This window comes from Hyla sarda, chromosome 4 (genome assembly GCF_029499605.1).
Source record: "Hyla sarda isolate aHylSar1 chromosome 4, aHylSar1.hap1, whole genome shotgun sequence".
In the NCBI taxonomy this organism is placed as follows: domain Eukaryota; kingdom Metazoa; phylum Chordata; class Amphibia; order Anura; family Hylidae; genus Hyla; species Hyla sarda.
Window position 1 is genome coordinate 8,505,553 of NC_079192.1, and position 17,277 is coordinate 8,522,829.

Sequence of the window (17,277 nt, forward strand, 5' to 3'; positions counted from 1 at the left end):
ACCACCAGTCCCACCAGTGCTATTTTTGGCCACTGCTTCCACCTCCTCTGTAACACACTGAAAAGGATAAGGGATAAGATGTATGATCGCAGGTTGGGTCCACAGATTAGAGCGCCGGCTGCTGCATCGGAGGCTCGTGACGTCACACCTCACCCTCTCAATGCATGTCTATGGGAGGAGGCGTGGCTGCCGTCATTCCCCCTCCCATAGAATTGCATTAAGAAGGAGGGCGTGACGTTACGAGAGGGGGGTGGTCATGACATCATCGCTGCATCGCTAGTCATCAGGCATGGAGCGAAGTTCGCTCAATGTACCTGGTTACTGCGGTGCCGCAGCAGACATCGAGGGGGACCCCCGTGATCAGACATCTTATCCCCTGTCTTTTGGATTGGGGATAAGATGTCTAGGGGCAGAGTACCCAATTAAGGAAGAATTTTCATGTTTGCATTTTTGTTTTCTCCTCCTCTCACTTTACAATCCATAATTCGTTTAATACCAGGACACAAGTGCGTACCTATGTGATTTGGCAGACACCAACCTACGGATGGGGTGCCCTGACACCAGATACCTGCGGAAGCCAGAAAGATACATATACAGCTGTTTTTATATTAAAAGCAAGCCTCTGCCCATAGGTAAAAGTTTATTCCCACCAGACAACACCTTTAATATGTTAAGTGAGAACAGAGAGGGATACGGGAGTATGTATGTTCAAGGAAACAGAAATCGAGAACAACGGGCAGTAAAGCACTTAAAGGGGTACTCCGGATGAAAATTTAGAAAATCAACTAGTGCAGAAAGTCATATAGATTTGTAAACTACTTCTATTTAAAAATCTTAATCCTTCCAGTACTTATCAGCTGTTGTATGCTACAGAGGTAGTTCTTTTCTGGACAGTTCCTGGCATGGACAGAGGTGTCAGCAGAGAGCACTGTGGTTAAACTGGAAATAACTACATAACTTCCTCTGAAGCATACAGCAGCTGATAAGATATATGAAGGAAGAAAAAAATGTATATCTGCACTCACCACCGGGTTCGGCAATAGAAGCTCCTAAATGGAATCAGCCATAGGACCAGGACGGCAGGATCGCTTTGTGCGCTCAGAGGCGATAACCGGTTATTTTGTGCATTTGCGCTAGTGTTGAGCAACATAGGCCATATTCGAATTCGCGAATATTCGCTAATATATGGACGAATATTCGTCATATTCGCGAATATTCGTAATATTCTCGTTTTATTTTCGCATATGCGAATATTCGCGTGTGCGAAAATTAACATATGCTAAAACTTGCATATACAAAAATTAACATTAGCGCAAATTCGCATATGCGAAAATTAGCATATGCTAATTTTCGCATATGCGACTTTGCGCACACCAGTCTCACACAGTAGTATTACAGCCTTCTTTACACCACACAAGCTGGAAGCAGAGAGGGATGATCACTGTGATGTGTACTGTGAAAAAAAAAAAAAAAAAAAAACGAATATTCGTAATTACGAATATATAGCGCTATATTCGCGAATTCGCGAATATGCGATATTCGCGAATAATATTCGAATTGCAAATATTCGCGAGCAACACTAATTTGCGCTTCATACGGCCTCGATGAAGTGAAATGCACAAAATAACCGGTTATTACCTCTGAGCGCACAAAGCGATCCTGCCGTCCTGATCCTATGGCTGATTCCACTTAGGAGCTTCTATTGCCGAACCCGGTGGTGAGTGTACATTCTTTCTTCCTACATATATGATATTACAGTCTATCTGTCCATTTATCCTAGCACCACCACCCGGCCCGTCTATCTATTTGTTGGCTCAACTGTGCATACTTACCCCGCTGAGTGTTATTAACCCCTGAATTGGACCTAGCATTTGGTGCCCTCCTTGCTACCTCTATCCCCACGTAAGCAGCTGATAAATACTTATAAATACTAATAAGGATTAAGATTAAGATAGAAGTAATTTACAAATCTATGTGACTTTGTGCACCAGTTGATTTTCAAAAATAAATATAAAAAATTCCACCGGAGTACCCCTTTAAGGAGGAAGAAAGATAGACAGTAAAGATCTAGTGTTTGTCTGAGAGTACTTAACCAAAATTCCAGATTCTCCTCCAAGGGAGCCATAATCAGTGATTTAAGTGGGCCAAAAGAGGTGCCAGTACACTATTAGTATTATTATTATTATTATTATTATTATATATTTTTTTTTTTGCTGACTCCCCTCCTCTATATCTCTATATGTAATAATATCTCTATAACTATATCTCTAGATAGTGTTTGAATAATACCACCATTCAGTACCCAGCTATCACACCAGGACAAAATAATACCACTTCATAGTAGCCAAACACCGTAATAAACTGTTACACTTACACAAGAGATCACATAATACTGATGTACACTGCTCATATACAGTGTCTGAATAATACCGCCACTACAGTACTCAATTATGACACCAGGACAGAATGCCGCCACCACCAAAGTACTCAATACTGCCACACAATGCCCAGTTAATACCATACAATAAACCCCACCATATGGGCGATGCTCAGATCCTTTAGATCTGTGTTTCCCAACCAGGGTGCTTCCAGCTGTGGCAAAACTTCAACTCCCAGCATGTCCGGACAGCCAAAGGCTGTGGGAAACACTGATATAGATAATAGACAAGCCATTGGAGGTTTACTAAAGCCCATATGGTGTAGGAAACTGGGGAACTGGGTACCGTGAGGGTGACCTGTATATATAGACATTGTACTGTGGGGGTGACTTGTATATATAGACATTGAACTGTGGGGGTGACCTGTATATAATTTATATATGTAAATATACATATAGATCTCACACAATGTACTGTGGAAAGGAACCATACATTAGGACACTCACTGTGGTACCATCACTCCCGGTTTTGGGGCTCCCCCCGCACGCGGCTCCATACTGTATCCAGGCAACAGTGTGATCCAGACAATCTCCACCCTCCCTGTCACGTCACTCTTCTCCCCCTCCGGCCGTGCTGCATTGTAGGACACAAACAGACTGATGCGCTGTCCTGCCCTTCGTCCCCCGCCACTGAGAAGTGGAAGATTCCAAGCTCCTGGGCCTGGGAGCGCAGACACGCAACCAGAGTCTGCCAGTACCGGCACCCACCATCTGCCGGGTACTAGAGGGGGAAACTAGGCGAGAAGTGAAGGTGGCGGCAGCTGAGAGAGGGGAGTGTTCCTGCATTCCGGTAAGCTAAAAGCACGTTCTGGGCGCACTGAGAGGTGGTGGTACGCTCAAGAGCCATTTTTGGAAGTGGCGGTACTGAGTACCTACACGTACCGGCCCACTTAAAGCACTTGCCATAATCTGAGAAAGGTTGTTCTGGTGTTGGATTTCCAGCGGGTATGCTCTTTAAAATGTTAGATTTGGCCCCATTTAGCTATCCAGTGTCAGAGTCAGGCAGTTTTGTGAAGAACCAGTGATTAGGAGGTAGGAGTTTGGCTACCAAAGAAGAAGGTGGGGGGGGGGGGTCCTTAGTCCTGGAGGGAAAGTATAAACAGAAACCAAAGTAACTTCAGGTGTGCAAGGGATGCAGGAATAGAATATAAAGTTACAGCGCATAATTATTCATTGGCCCACCACCACTGAGCCAGGGGGCAACATACATACAAGAAGGTACCTTTATTGTTTAAGCATTGTCAGCAAGTATCTGAGTGTCAGCTCGAGTACAGTGAGGTAATGTCAGGTTTTGTACCAGCAGCTAAGAATCTTATAGCTATTTTTCTATATGGGGACAAATACGTAAGATTCTTATGGAGCATATCGTAGATTTTCTTTGCCATGAGAGAATTAAATGACCATTAAGGTCTGCTTCTCACCTAGACAGAAAGGGGGATGACGGAGAGTGGTGGGGGCCAACATTTTCTCGTACAAAGTGGCAATGGGTTTACGAGGGGACTGTGATAATGCTACCCGTCCAACTAACCACCATAGGGGCTGATGTGGATTGTCTCATCTAATAAGGGATATGTACAGATATTTTGTGCTACTTCCATTTGCAAATAATAGAACAAACTTTTGTAAACTTCTTATCAAGCTGCTCAGCGATGGTCTAGTAGCCATTCCAGCCTTGTGTACTGTAGGTCTACAGTCTGATCCCTGAGATCCTTGGACAACTCTTTGGTCCTGGTCATGGTGGAAAGTTTGGGATATGATTGATGGTTCAGTGAATAGGTGGATAGGTATGTTTTATACAGGTAACAAGCTGAGATTAGGAGCGTTCCTGTTAAGAGAGTGCTCCTAATCTCAGCATGGCACCAGTATAAAGACAACTAGGAGCCAGAAATTTTGCTCAGGGATCAAATACTTATTTCGCTGACAAAAAGGCAAATTAATTTAATAACCCAGTTAATTTCCTGTATTTTTTGTTGTTACTCTGTCTTTTGTTATTAAAATAAACAAATCATTAAAATTATAGACTGATCATTACACAATTGCAATTGGTCCTCTTATCCAGGGGGGTCAGTGGGAAGTGTGTGTGTGTGTGTGTGTGTGTGTGTGGGGGGGGGGGTCCGATTTGCAAAACCAAAAGTTTTCAAAATCTACACCATCTCAGACCTGGTGTATATTTCTGCTTTGGGCGTAACAGGCAGTCAAAGAGCCACTGGATTTACTAAGAGATATGGGCCTCTTATTAAATCCAGCTAACTAGAAGGGGTGGAGTTTTCTTATGTGTGGCATATATAAAGACCATTATCTGTTTTTGAGTTTCCCCCATTATATTTTTTGTTACATGAACCTTCCGGAATTTACAGACGATTGACTCTATGGGGTAAATTTCTCCAACCTTATGCGGAGGAACAGTGGAGTATTGGTGACCAATCACATTCCATCTTTAATCTTTAATCTGATTGGTTCCTATGGGTGAGCCAATAAACAAACCAATAGTACAACAATCAGATTTCCTATATGACACTGTGGATTAACATCCTGTATATATTGCATCATGTGCTAAGAAATCATGTGTCTTCTGATTATTTACTGGATCTTACTTTATTTAACAAGAAGAAAAGATAAAGAAAGTCTTAAAACACTATAGAGATAACCATTACCTGATGAAAAGTGAGAATAAGGCCACCCTGACCACAAGCAATGGCACTCCACCTAAGCAGTAAAGTGTACCACTGCCTGATTACTGCAGATAAATGCCAGCTCACCTCCCAAACACTCTGCACGGATCCGCCCGGACCAGGTGCGTGATGTCAGCAAACGGGAAAAAAGATTATCCAGCAAAGTGATGTAAATTCCAGCTTTATTGTATATTAAATCAATACATCATATGGTAGATGGTGAAAGAAATTCTGGATGGGTTTTGAACAGCAATCCGTTCTTTGCCCAAAGTCACCTCTTTAACAAGAGTTTCCTAGAAGAAGGAACAAGAGTCAGTTTACAGAGACAATTTTAAATACAGTTTTGCAACTTTTAATAACCAAAACAGGCTAAATAGCTTCAGGTTACTTTAGCTTGGGGGAAACTTACAGACAATGAATATACATTTGAAATCTAAAAAAAAAATTGATTTAGATGGGGAGGTGGATAGGACACTGCAAAAATGTGGAGTCGAAGATGTTTGTCCTGTTGATGTTTGTCCTGTTGATTCTGAAGAGATGAGTTTGGGCTAAAAAAAAAAGTCCACATGATAGTCTGTGCCAGATGGAAAAGTAAAGGAAATAGGACAACTGCTTTTATGGACATAGAAAATGATATTTGTGTTTTAACACCCTAATAAACCAATTTAGAGGTTTAAAAATTAAATTCGGCCAATTCCCCGAAAAAAAAGAAAAATTGATTCTTGGCAAATTTTTATTAGTAATGCCTTTTAATAATGTGTTTAACCTGTTCAGGATGCTGGGCGTATGCATACACCCTGCATCCCGAGTCCTTAAAGACGGGGGGCGTATGCATACGCCCGTGGGAATTCCGGTCCCCGCCGCTAGCCGGTTGGGGATCAGACCGGGATGCCTGCTGAAATCATTCACCAGGCATCCCGGCAAATCGCCCGGGGGGTCCTGAGACCCCCCCATGTCGGCGACCGCAGAAAATTGCATGTCAATTCAGACATGCGATTTTCTGCTATTCTGGGCTGATCGGGTCTCTGGTGACCCGGTCACCTGGAAAATAGGGATGATCGGAGCTGTCAGTGAAAGCCCAGATCATCCTGAGGGTTAGTGCTGTGATCTCCTCCTATCCCCTGCCATTGGTCAGAACTGCTTCTGACCAATGGCAGCGCAGGACAGTGGGTTGCCCTGGCAACCCCCCGTTCTGCCCACCCCTGGATGTAGTGGGGAACGTGGATAGAAGATGGAGGCCTGGAGGAGAAGATGCCTGGGGACCCCCGATCATCGCTGGAGACTGCAGAGATCCTGGCTCAGGTAGGGAAACTACGGTGGGGGGGGGGGAATGAAAGTGAAAGTAAAGTGATCTTTACTGTGGCAATCACTAGGCTGTCTGGGCATGCTGGGAGCTGTAGTTTTGAAACATCTGGAGGGTCACAGTTTGGAGACCACTGTTACAGTGGTGCCCAAAAGGTAGCCCTCCAGATATTGCCAAACTACAACTCTCAGCATGCCTAGACTGCCCAGGCATGCTGGGAATTGTAGTTCTGTAACATCTGTCCCTCCAGATTTTGCAATTTTAATTACATTTTTGAAAATTGCTGCTCTACTTTGAAGCCCTCAAATTTTTTCAAAAAGCAAAAATATGTCCATTTTATGATGCCAACATAAAGTGAACATATTGTGTTTGTGAATAAAAATAACATTTATTGGGAATGTCCATTTTCCTTACAAGCAGAGAGCTTCAAAGTTAGAAAAATGCAACATTTTCAAAATTTTCATGAAATTTGGGGATTTTTCACCAAAAAAGGAAGTAACGCCAAAAATGTACCACCAAAATAAAGTAGAATATGTCACGAAGAAACTATCTCAGAATCAGAATATTCGGTAAAAGTGTTTTTGAGTTATTAATTCGTAAAGCGACGGTGGTGAGAATTGCAAAAAAAGGCACAGTCCTTAAGGTGAAAAAGGGCTGCGTCTTTAAGGGGTTAAAAAGGTGTGTGTGTGTTTCACTTTTTTTCTCAATTTTTTTAAACATATTTCAGGTACTACTACTTCCAGGTACTCCTGACAACCGCTGTTATCGTCCTGTATAATGTATAGATGCGGGCTGCTTTCTCGCATCTAGATAGGACGATCGCATTGCGTGTCAGGAATGATACTGGCTGTGATCTGTCCTTAGCTGCAGGTACTACTGCTCCCAACATGGAGCACACTCTGTTCCATGCTGGAAGCTGTATTTCCTGCATTAATAGACAGATCGCAGCGAGTGTCACTTCTGACACCCAATGCGATCATCCTGTATAATGTATAGATGCGGGCGGCCGACTGCTCTTCTCTGGTCCCACTGTAGTATAAGTATATACCGTATATATACGTATTATTCATATTTCCCGCAGAGAGCTGTGATTGGCTGTAACCATCTGGCCAATCACAGCTCTTTGCAGGAAATATGATTAAGTGATGTGAATTCTCTTCACATTACTGGCCGGCCAGACTGTAGTGCAGAGATACGAGTGCAGGAGAAAGTTGCTCCATCTCTGCAATAGAAAGGACAATCACATTGAGTGTCAGGAGTGACACCTGCTGTGATCTATCAGTACAGGTACTACAGCTCCCACCATGAAACAGTCTGTTCCCTGCTGGGAGTAGTAGTACTACCTAAACAATGTAAAAGATAGAGAAAAAAGTGAAACACACATAAGCACACTTTATTAAACACACTATTAAAATGCATTACTATTAATTAAATAAATGATACAAAATATATATTTTTTACATTTAAATGGCCCATTTCTACATTTTAATGATTGTCGACAAAATTTTTAGGTCCCTGCCCACCCACATAAATTGATCCCTGTTTAAAAATTAACATTAACTTTTTTTTTTGTTTCTTCATAATTTTTTTAACACCCAAGAATGGAGTCTACATTTTATTCTATTCTGCCAGAGAAGAGAAAATCATTAACTAGACCACAGTAGCTGCAAATGTCACAGGTTAAATATGTGGTTAACCACAATTAATTTGCATAATAAGTAGGTGAACTGACTGTGCTCTTGTGGTTTACCACATATTTAACCTGTGTCCTTTGTAGCTACTGTTTAATGATAATAATTTGTTCATCTCTGCGCTGAAAAGAAAAAAAAAAGTCTGCTATGTGGATTTCAATAATTTCCTTATGTATCACAAAAATAAAGAAATAAAATATGTAAAACTGATACTGTGGCCATGCCTGAATATGTAGGCAACAACATTTTAATGTTTTAAAAGGATATAATTTTTTATTAAAACTCAGTGAACACTTTTTGTTAACAGGGCAGGGAACTGGGAGCACCAGCCAGCCAATATTAACATGCAAAGCAGCCTGTGAAAATGAATAGACTACTGTAATATAGTATTACAATAAGGGTTAGAATAGAAAAATAATATTCTTAGACTGGTGCTTTATATATATATATATATATATATATATATATATATATATATATATATATATACATGTATGTATAGAGAGAGAGATATAGCATTCAGTATTTCTAGCTGCGATGTTCCGCAGAAATAGTTTACACTGCCATGTGCAGATCATTGAATCAGCCTGTTGTACAGTTCTGCCGAGATCGATTTATTTTGCTAACATTTTTTAATAAGGGAGTATGGTGACTAAAAGTACTACTATTAAATATGCTAGGTTTATATACAAAATACACCCGTACAGCATAATGAAAGGTGTTCCGGGCACAATGGTACATATGGAGGGGGCGTGGCGGCCATCACGCCCCCTCCCTTAGACTTGCATAGAGGGGGAAGGGGGGGTGTCACACGGGGCGGAGTCGTAACGTCACGACACTCCGGCCCCGTGGTCGCCACCCGGCTGTTTGTAAGCTGGTACTGCGGCATGCAGCTCAAACAGGTGGTTGGCGAATAAAAGATTGCGGTGGTCCCCAGCGGCGGGACACCTGTGGCGAGACATCTTATCCCCTATCCTTTGGATAGGGGACAAGATGTCTCAGGGCTTGAGTACCCCTTTTAAATAGTCTGCAGGATTATCACAAAAAGTGAAGCTGTAAACAGAATTACAACCCTCAGAATCTGACATAACTGTGATCACTTGTGAGTCCCTGGATGTAACTGTAATCGCATATATGGTATACAGATCATGTGTAAATCTAGTATTTACCTCTATATGATCCTATATATAACTTATATGGTATACAGATCATGTGAACAGCTAGTATCTACTGCTTTGTGGTGCTGTATATAATAACTTATATGGTATACAGATCCTGTGTACAGCTGAAATCTGCCTCTATATGGTCACTGTATGGAGGAATACTAGTCTGCATACAGAAGTGTTACGCCGAGCGCACCGGCTCCCCCTCCTCCTCCGGAGCGCTTTCGGCGTTTCCTGCCCTGCAGCGCTCCGGTCGGCAGTGCTGACCGGAGACGCTGCTCAGCTTTGCCTGGCGGAGATGCGATCCGCCTAGTGGGACATGCCCGCTCGCGGATCGCACCCTGTCCCTCTCACCTGCCCCGTCCTCCTGCTGTTCTGTCCCGGCGTGCGCGGCCCCGCTCTCTAGGGCGTGCGTGTGCCGGCTCTCTGAGATTTAAAGGGCCAGTGCACCACTAATTTGTGCCTGGCCCAATCAGTGTTATTAGCTCCTACCTGCTCCCTGCTGATAAAAACCCACTTCCCCTTCCTGTCCTTGCCGGATCTTATTGCCTTAGTGCCCTGTGAAAGCGTTTAGTGTGTTCCCAAGCCTGTGTACCCTTCTGCTGTTGCCCCTGACTACAACTCTTGCTTCCTGCCCTGACCTTCTGCTACGTCCGACCTTGCTCTTGCCATGTCCCTGTGTACCGCGCCTGTTTCAGCTGTCAGTTGGGGTTGAGTCACTATCGGGTGGAACGACCTGGGGGTTACTTGCCGCTGCAAGTCCATCCCGCTTTGCGGCGGGCTCTGGTGAAAACCAGTAACCCTTTAGACTCCGTTCCCCTGGTACGACCCACGCCATCACCCCACTGACACAGAGGATCCACCACCAGTGTCCTCGCTGCATACCAGTCCGGATCCTGACAAGAAGTTTATTTCGTAACGGTATGTGAATTTGTCAGTGTGTTCTTGATGCACCAGTATTATTTGGTCTTTGTATTCTGGTATTATTGGCATTTCTGGCGTGTTATATAGTGGATACTAAGTATGGAAGTATTATCCAGTCTTTGTGTGGTGGTATAATTTGTTTCCGGTATACTGGTATTATTAATAATATTGATCTCAGTATAAAGGATTTACTCAGCCACAGTATAATGAATATGTATGGTTATATTTCTTCTTGTATACTAGTATTATTAGTAATATTGGTCTCAGTATACAGTATTTGGTCAGTAACAGTATGATGGTAATATGTATGATGATAATATTTCTCCTTGTATACTGGCATTCTTGGTGATATTGGTGAGTATACATGATTAGGTCAGTAACAGTATGATGATAATATTCCTCCAGGTTTACCTGTAGTATTGGTAATATTGGTCTCAGTATACAGGATTTGGTCAGTAACAGTATGATGGTAATATGTATGGTGATAATATTCCTCCTTGTTTACTGGTATTATTGGAAATATTGGTCAGTATACATGATTAGGTCAGTAACAGTATGATTATAATATTACTCCAGGTTTACCTGTAGTATTGGTAATATTGGTCTCAGTGTACAGGATTTGGTCAGTAACAGTATGATGGTAATATATATATATATATATATATATATATATATATATATATATAGTGATAATATTTCTCCTTGTATATTGGTATTATTAGTATTATTAATCTCAACATAGAATATTTGGTCAGTAACAGTATGATTGTAATATGTATGGGGATAATATTACGTCAGGAACAGTATGATGGTAATATTACTCTAGGTTTACCTGTAGTATTGGTTATATTCGTCTCAGTATACAGAATTTGGTCAGTAACTATATGATGGTAATATGTTTGGTGGTAAGTTTCCACCTTATCTACTGGAATTATTATTGGTAATATTCATCTCAGTATACAGGATTGTGTCAGTAAGGCTATGTTTACACATTAAAATTTACAGGTGGAATTCCGCAATGGAATTCTGAGCTGAGATTCTGCAGAAGCTGTGTCCCATTGAATTCAACAGGATTCTGTTGCACTGTGCACACAGCGGAATTTCCACAACAGATGTTTCCGGCACAGAAATTTTGATTCCAGTGTCTGCAGAAAGAATGAACATGTCCATTCTTTCTGCGGGCTCTGCATGAAATCAATGCTGTCTATGTGACGGCTCATTTCCGTGTGGTCCTAAACCCAGCATGTTATGCCAGCGCACGCAGTCATCGGAATATCCGCACAGAGATTTTCGGTCTGAACATAGTTTAACAGAATGATGGTAATATGATTAGTGATAATATTCCTCCTTGTATAGTGATATTATTGGTAATTTTGGTCTCAGTATGCAGGATTTAGTCAGTAAGAGTATGATGGTAATATGTATGGTGATATTATTCCTCCTTGTATACTGCTATTATTGGTAATAAAAGTCAGCATACATGATGTATTCAGAAACAGTATTAAGTTAATTTGCATGGTAATAATTTTTCTCCTTGTATACTGGTGTTATTGGCAATATTGGTCTCAGTAACAGCATGATCATAATATGTATGGTGATAATATTCCTCCTTGTATACTGGTAATATTGGCAACATTGGTCTCAGTATACAGGATTTGGTCAGTAACAGTCTGATGGTAATATGTATGGTGATAATATTCCTCCTTGTAGACTGGTAATATTGGCAACGTTGGTCTCAGTATACAGGATTTGGTCAGTAACAGTCTGATGGTAATATGTTTGGTGATAATATTCATTCTTGTATATACAGGCATACACCAAAATTTATACTTCGGTCATACACTGGTGCTTTCAAAAGAATGTTACTTATTTCTGGTAAGAAAGCGAGATGTTTCACCAAAATTGAAAAAATAATTAGAATTTCATCATAGATTCATAAGGGAACATTATTTCTAATTGTAAGATTCATAAATAGAAATTATTGGAATAAATCAATACACAATGCAGAACGTCCCTTCTGGGAAATTTCCATTATATCAATACAAAACAAACATCTCATCTATAAAAGGAGCAGAGAATAATGTTGAGTGTCACCATCTCACTGAAGAGCAGAATATTCCTTACCCCCGTGTGATAGAAGAAATAGAATACTTGCCAAAATCTACTGAAAAGGTCTCTTATAAGTACGATTCATTTACATCTTAATGGGGTACTCCGGAGGAAATATATATATGTTGTTTTTTTTTTTTCAAATCAACTGGTGCCAGGAAGTTAAACATATTCTGTAAATTAATTCTATATAAAAAATCTTAATCCTTCCAGTACTTATCAGCTACTGTATGCTCCTCAGGAAGTTGTGTAGTTCTTTCCAGTCTGATCACAGTGCTCTCAGCTGACACCTCTGTCCATGTCAGGAACTGTCCAAATCAGGAGAGGTTTGCTATGGAGGATTTGCTCTTACTCTGGGCAGTTCCTGACATGGACAGAGGTGGCAGTAGAGAGCACTGTGGTCAGACTGGAAAGAACTACACAACTTTCTCTGGAGCATATAGCTGCTGATAAATACTGGAAGGATTAAGATTTTTTAAAATAAAAGTAACTTACAAATCTGTTCAACTTTCTGGAAGCAAAAAATTGTTTCTCACTGGAGTACTCCTTTAAGGCAATGTTCAGACAATTATATACCTACAAAAATTAGCCCAGAAAAAGATTATGTAACCAGCATCTCTTTATTAATCACAATCAATAACAATAGGTAGAAAAAACCCATAAAAATACCCACCCTTAAAATGCCCCCCCCCCCCCCACACACACACACAAAAGGCAGGATGTGGGGAACCTGATGTATAGATATGGATGATATATACAATGTCCCTATCAGCATGCTGTCATACAATATATATATATCAAGTACTGTACCTGTCGGTAACATGCTGAATAAGTCCCCAACGCTCCTGCCACCTCGACACGTGTTTCGGGCAATCCCTTTCTCAAGAGGCTCCGTTACCGACAGGTACAGTACTTGATATATATATTGTATGACAGCATGCTGATAGGGACATTGTATATATCATCCATATCTATACATCAGGTTCCCCACATCCTGCCTTTTGTGTGTGTGTGTGGGGGGGGGGGGGGGGGGGGGGCATTTTAAGGGTGGGTATTTTTATGGGTTTTTTCTACCTATTGTTATTGATTGTGATTAATAAAGAGATGTTGGTTACATAATCTTTTTCTGGGCTAATTTTTGTAGGTATATAATTGAGTTTTGGATTAGCCGCTAGGCTTGTAGGCAATATAATGTCCAGATAATGTAGAATGAAGAAAAATAGGACTAAAATATGTCTGTAAATTTTAATCTTATAATGTGCATAATGCAAGTCTATGAAATAGTTGTTGTCAGTGCACACACTGTTCCCAAAAAGCTTCCCCAATTCCTGTGCGCACTGACGGCAATTATTCCATTGCATTGTGCCCATTGCTAGATAAAAAATACAGATGTATTTTATTCCTATTTAACGGACATATTATTCTATTTATTTTACACTGAACATAGCCTTAGGAATCCAATTTATAAAAAAAAAATATATATATATATATATATATATATATATATATATATTTAATTGTTCAGTTACAAATGTTTAAAAAAAGTGTCTTTCTTTTTTTATAGTTTTCAGTTTAACTAAATGAACATCATTACATAAATAACCCAAATGATAGTAGAATAAGGCTGACCTCTATTTTTAGACTAGGTTCACACAGTGTTTTTTTCAAGCATATTTTATTTGTATAAACGTCCGTATTCTAAACAGTATTGTGATAGTAAGGTATACGCTGTAAAAATGGCTTTCAAATACATCAGATTTTACCACCATTCTTGAATCCTGTACTTACCTGGTCCTCTTGAAGTTCGGTATTTTCTATTCACACTTACATGTCTATATTAATATTGTTGACCCCAATCAGTTGTTGTGTAACACGTGAATTTCAAGTTGGAATGTCGTTTTTTTTCTTGTCTCCAAAGATGTTAAGAATATTGCTCCAAAATAAAATAAAAAATCTAATTTATTTATTTAATGCTTCAATGACATGGGGTTGTTCAGGCATCAATGACCGGGCAAATTTTTGTATTTCAGCTTTTCATTTTTTCCTTTTCATCTTTTTTAACCCAACCCTAAGGACTCAGTGTTTTTCAGTTTTTGCATTTTCGTTTTTTCCTCCTTACCTTTTAAAAATCATAGCCCTTTAATCTTTCCACCTAAAAATCCATATTAATATATATACCGTATTATATATATAAGACGCACTGGGGGGGAAAAGTCGGTGCGTCTTATACGGCGAATGGGGCCATCAACGGCCGGGACCCGCGGCTAATACAGGACATCATCGATCGCGGTGATGCCCTGTATTAACTCTTTAGACACGGCGATCAAAGCTGACCGCTGCGTCTGAAGGGAAAGTGACACTAACCCAGCTGTTCAGTCGGGCTGTTCGGGACCGCCGCGATTTCACCGCGGCGGTCCCGAACAGCCCGACTGAATAGCCGGTTTAGTGCTTACAGGACACCGGGAGGGACCTTACCTGCCTCCTCGGTGTCTTCTCCGTTCAGGGATCCCCTGTATGGCCGGCGCTCTCCTTCCTCGTCATCACTTCGTCGCGTATGTGCGTCGGCGTGCGCAACGTCGTGATGGCGGCGACGGAGAGCGAAGATACCCGGCCGGCAGCAGAGACGTTCCGGAGTGACGAGGACACGGCGACAGCAAAGGAGCGACATCCAGGGCAGCCGTGACGGGTCCGGAGCGTCAGGGACATGTGAGTATTACCTACTATGCAGTGGTCTTCAATCTGCGGACCTCCAGATGTTGCAAAACTACAACTCCCAGCATGCCCCGACAGCCAACGGCTGGTTGAAGACCACTAATGGGTTCAAAATCTAAAATTTTTTAGATTTTGCACCTAAAAATAGGGTGTGTCTTATACGCCGATGCGTCCTATAGGGCGAAAAATACGGTTTATTATTATTATTATTATCCAATTGTATTGTTACAACTTTAAGTTTGTCTAAAAGTAAGTCAATAGAGGGGGCTCTTTCTGAGATCCATATATGAAGTCTGGAGTTACAGAACAGATTTACAGAACAGGTCAGAGGAAGACCTGTGCCCCAGTCTTAAAGGGGTTCTCTGTTGGAAAACAATTTTAAGAAATCAACTGGTGCCAATAGAGTTAAACAGATTTGCAAATTACTTCAATATAAAAAAAAAATCTTAATCCTTCCAGTACTAATCAGCTGCTGTAAACTACAGAGGAAGTTATTTTCTTTTTGAATTTATTTTCTGTCTGACCACAGTGCTCTCTTCTGACATCTCTGTCCATGTCAGGAACTGTCCAGAGCAGGAGAGGTTTGCCATGGGGATTTTCCCTGACATGGACAGAGGTGTCAGCAGAGAGCACTTTGGTCAGACAGAAAGGAAATTCAAAAAGAAAATAACTTCCTGTGGAGAATACAGCAGCTGATAAGTACTGGAAGGATTACGATTTGTATATAGAAGTAATTTACAAATCTGTTTAACTTTCTGGTGCCAGTTTATTTAAAAAAAATGTTTTCCAGTGGACTACTCCTTTAAAAAAAACGTTTTATTTACATTGACAATTTTATACAACATGCAGTTGTCCTAGTACTAGTAAGTATAACTTTTTCATACATGAAGATGCCATAAATATTTTATCCCATTGTAAATGTTTTTTTCCCACCCTAAATGAATAAATATGAAATATTATATAAACCTTTGTAAAAAAAAAAAAAACTCTTTATAAACATCATATCTTCCATTATAATACCATATTAACCATTTCATCCTATTCACAGATTAAAGGTTTTGAAAATGTGTGAAGAAAATAAGACAAAAGTCACAGAGTTTCACTTCTTGGGATTCCGTAATCTTTATAACTTTAGAATGTTATTTTTCATCATCCTTCTTGTCATTTACATTGCGATAGTGGTCGGGAACCTTATGATCATCCTCTTGGTGTCATTTATTGATCATCTACAAATTCCAATGTTTTACTTCCTCAAACATCTAGCTGTGGCCGATCTTCTTCTCACCACCACTGTGGTACCAGTCATGTTGGACATAATACTTAAGGAGGAAGCAGTCATTTCTGTCATTGGGTGTCTGATTCAGTTTTATGCTTTTGGTATTTTTGTGACTATTCAGTGTTTCGTGTTGGCCGTAATGTCTTATGATCGATACTTAGCCATCTGCAACCCACTTCATTATGTCTTCTTGATGAACCCTAAGAGATGTGTGCAGCTTATGTTTGGATCTTGGTCTTTGATGGTCGTTGTAGTGTCAAGTGAAATGATTTCAATAAGTCAATTTGAGTTTTGTGGCCTGAATACTATTGATAATTTTGTCTGTGATATTGGCCCAATTGTTGAATTATCATCTTCCGATAGTTCTGTTTTCATCATGGAAGACTTTGTCTTTGCCATCCTTATGATAGTCTTTCCATTTGTTTTTATTATTATAACATATATCTGCATTTTCATCACGATACTGAAGATTTCTTCCTCCACTGGAAGAAAAAAAGCCTTTTCCACATGTAGTTCTCACCTGACCACAGTGTGCACCTATTATGGGACCCTCATCACAGTTTACATAGCCCCATCCGATAGGAACCTCGGTGATGGGAATTTGTATATATCTCTTCTGTACATTCTGGTGACTCCATTTATGAACCCAATCATCTATAGTTTAACAAACCATGAAATCAAAAGGGCTATAAAGAAAGTATTGAAGCGAACCAGGATGGTAATGGGGGGACAATAAGGCTGTGTTCTTACACAGTATTTTCAACTTCTTTTCCGTGTCTATTCCACTCTTGGTTTTGGTTACCTCCTTCTCGACTCATGACGTAATGGTTCGTCATGGGTCAGGTGAGAGGAATATGGCGTGGGAACATGTGTCGGGTCCATGTCGTAACTGGCAGATGCCCGCTTCTATCAGCAGCTGACATCTGGTAATGACAGACATCAGAGATCGCTCCAGTGTCTGTCATTTAAATCGTTAAATGCCATGATCAA

General features: G+C 40.6%; 1 protein-coding gene across 1 annotated transcript; it reads left to right on the forward strand.

Moving 5' to 3' along the window:
• Window positions 1-16,075: 16,075 nt before the first annotated feature.
• On the forward strand, window positions 16,076-17,023 carry LOC130367214 (olfactory receptor 488-like). The gene has a single exon (XM_056569617.1). The coding sequence runs from the start codon at window positions 16,076-16,078 to the stop codon at window positions 17,021-17,023; it is 948 nt and encodes a 315-aa protein (XP_056425592.1).
• The last annotated feature ends 254 nt before the right edge of the window (window positions 17,024-17,277 follow it).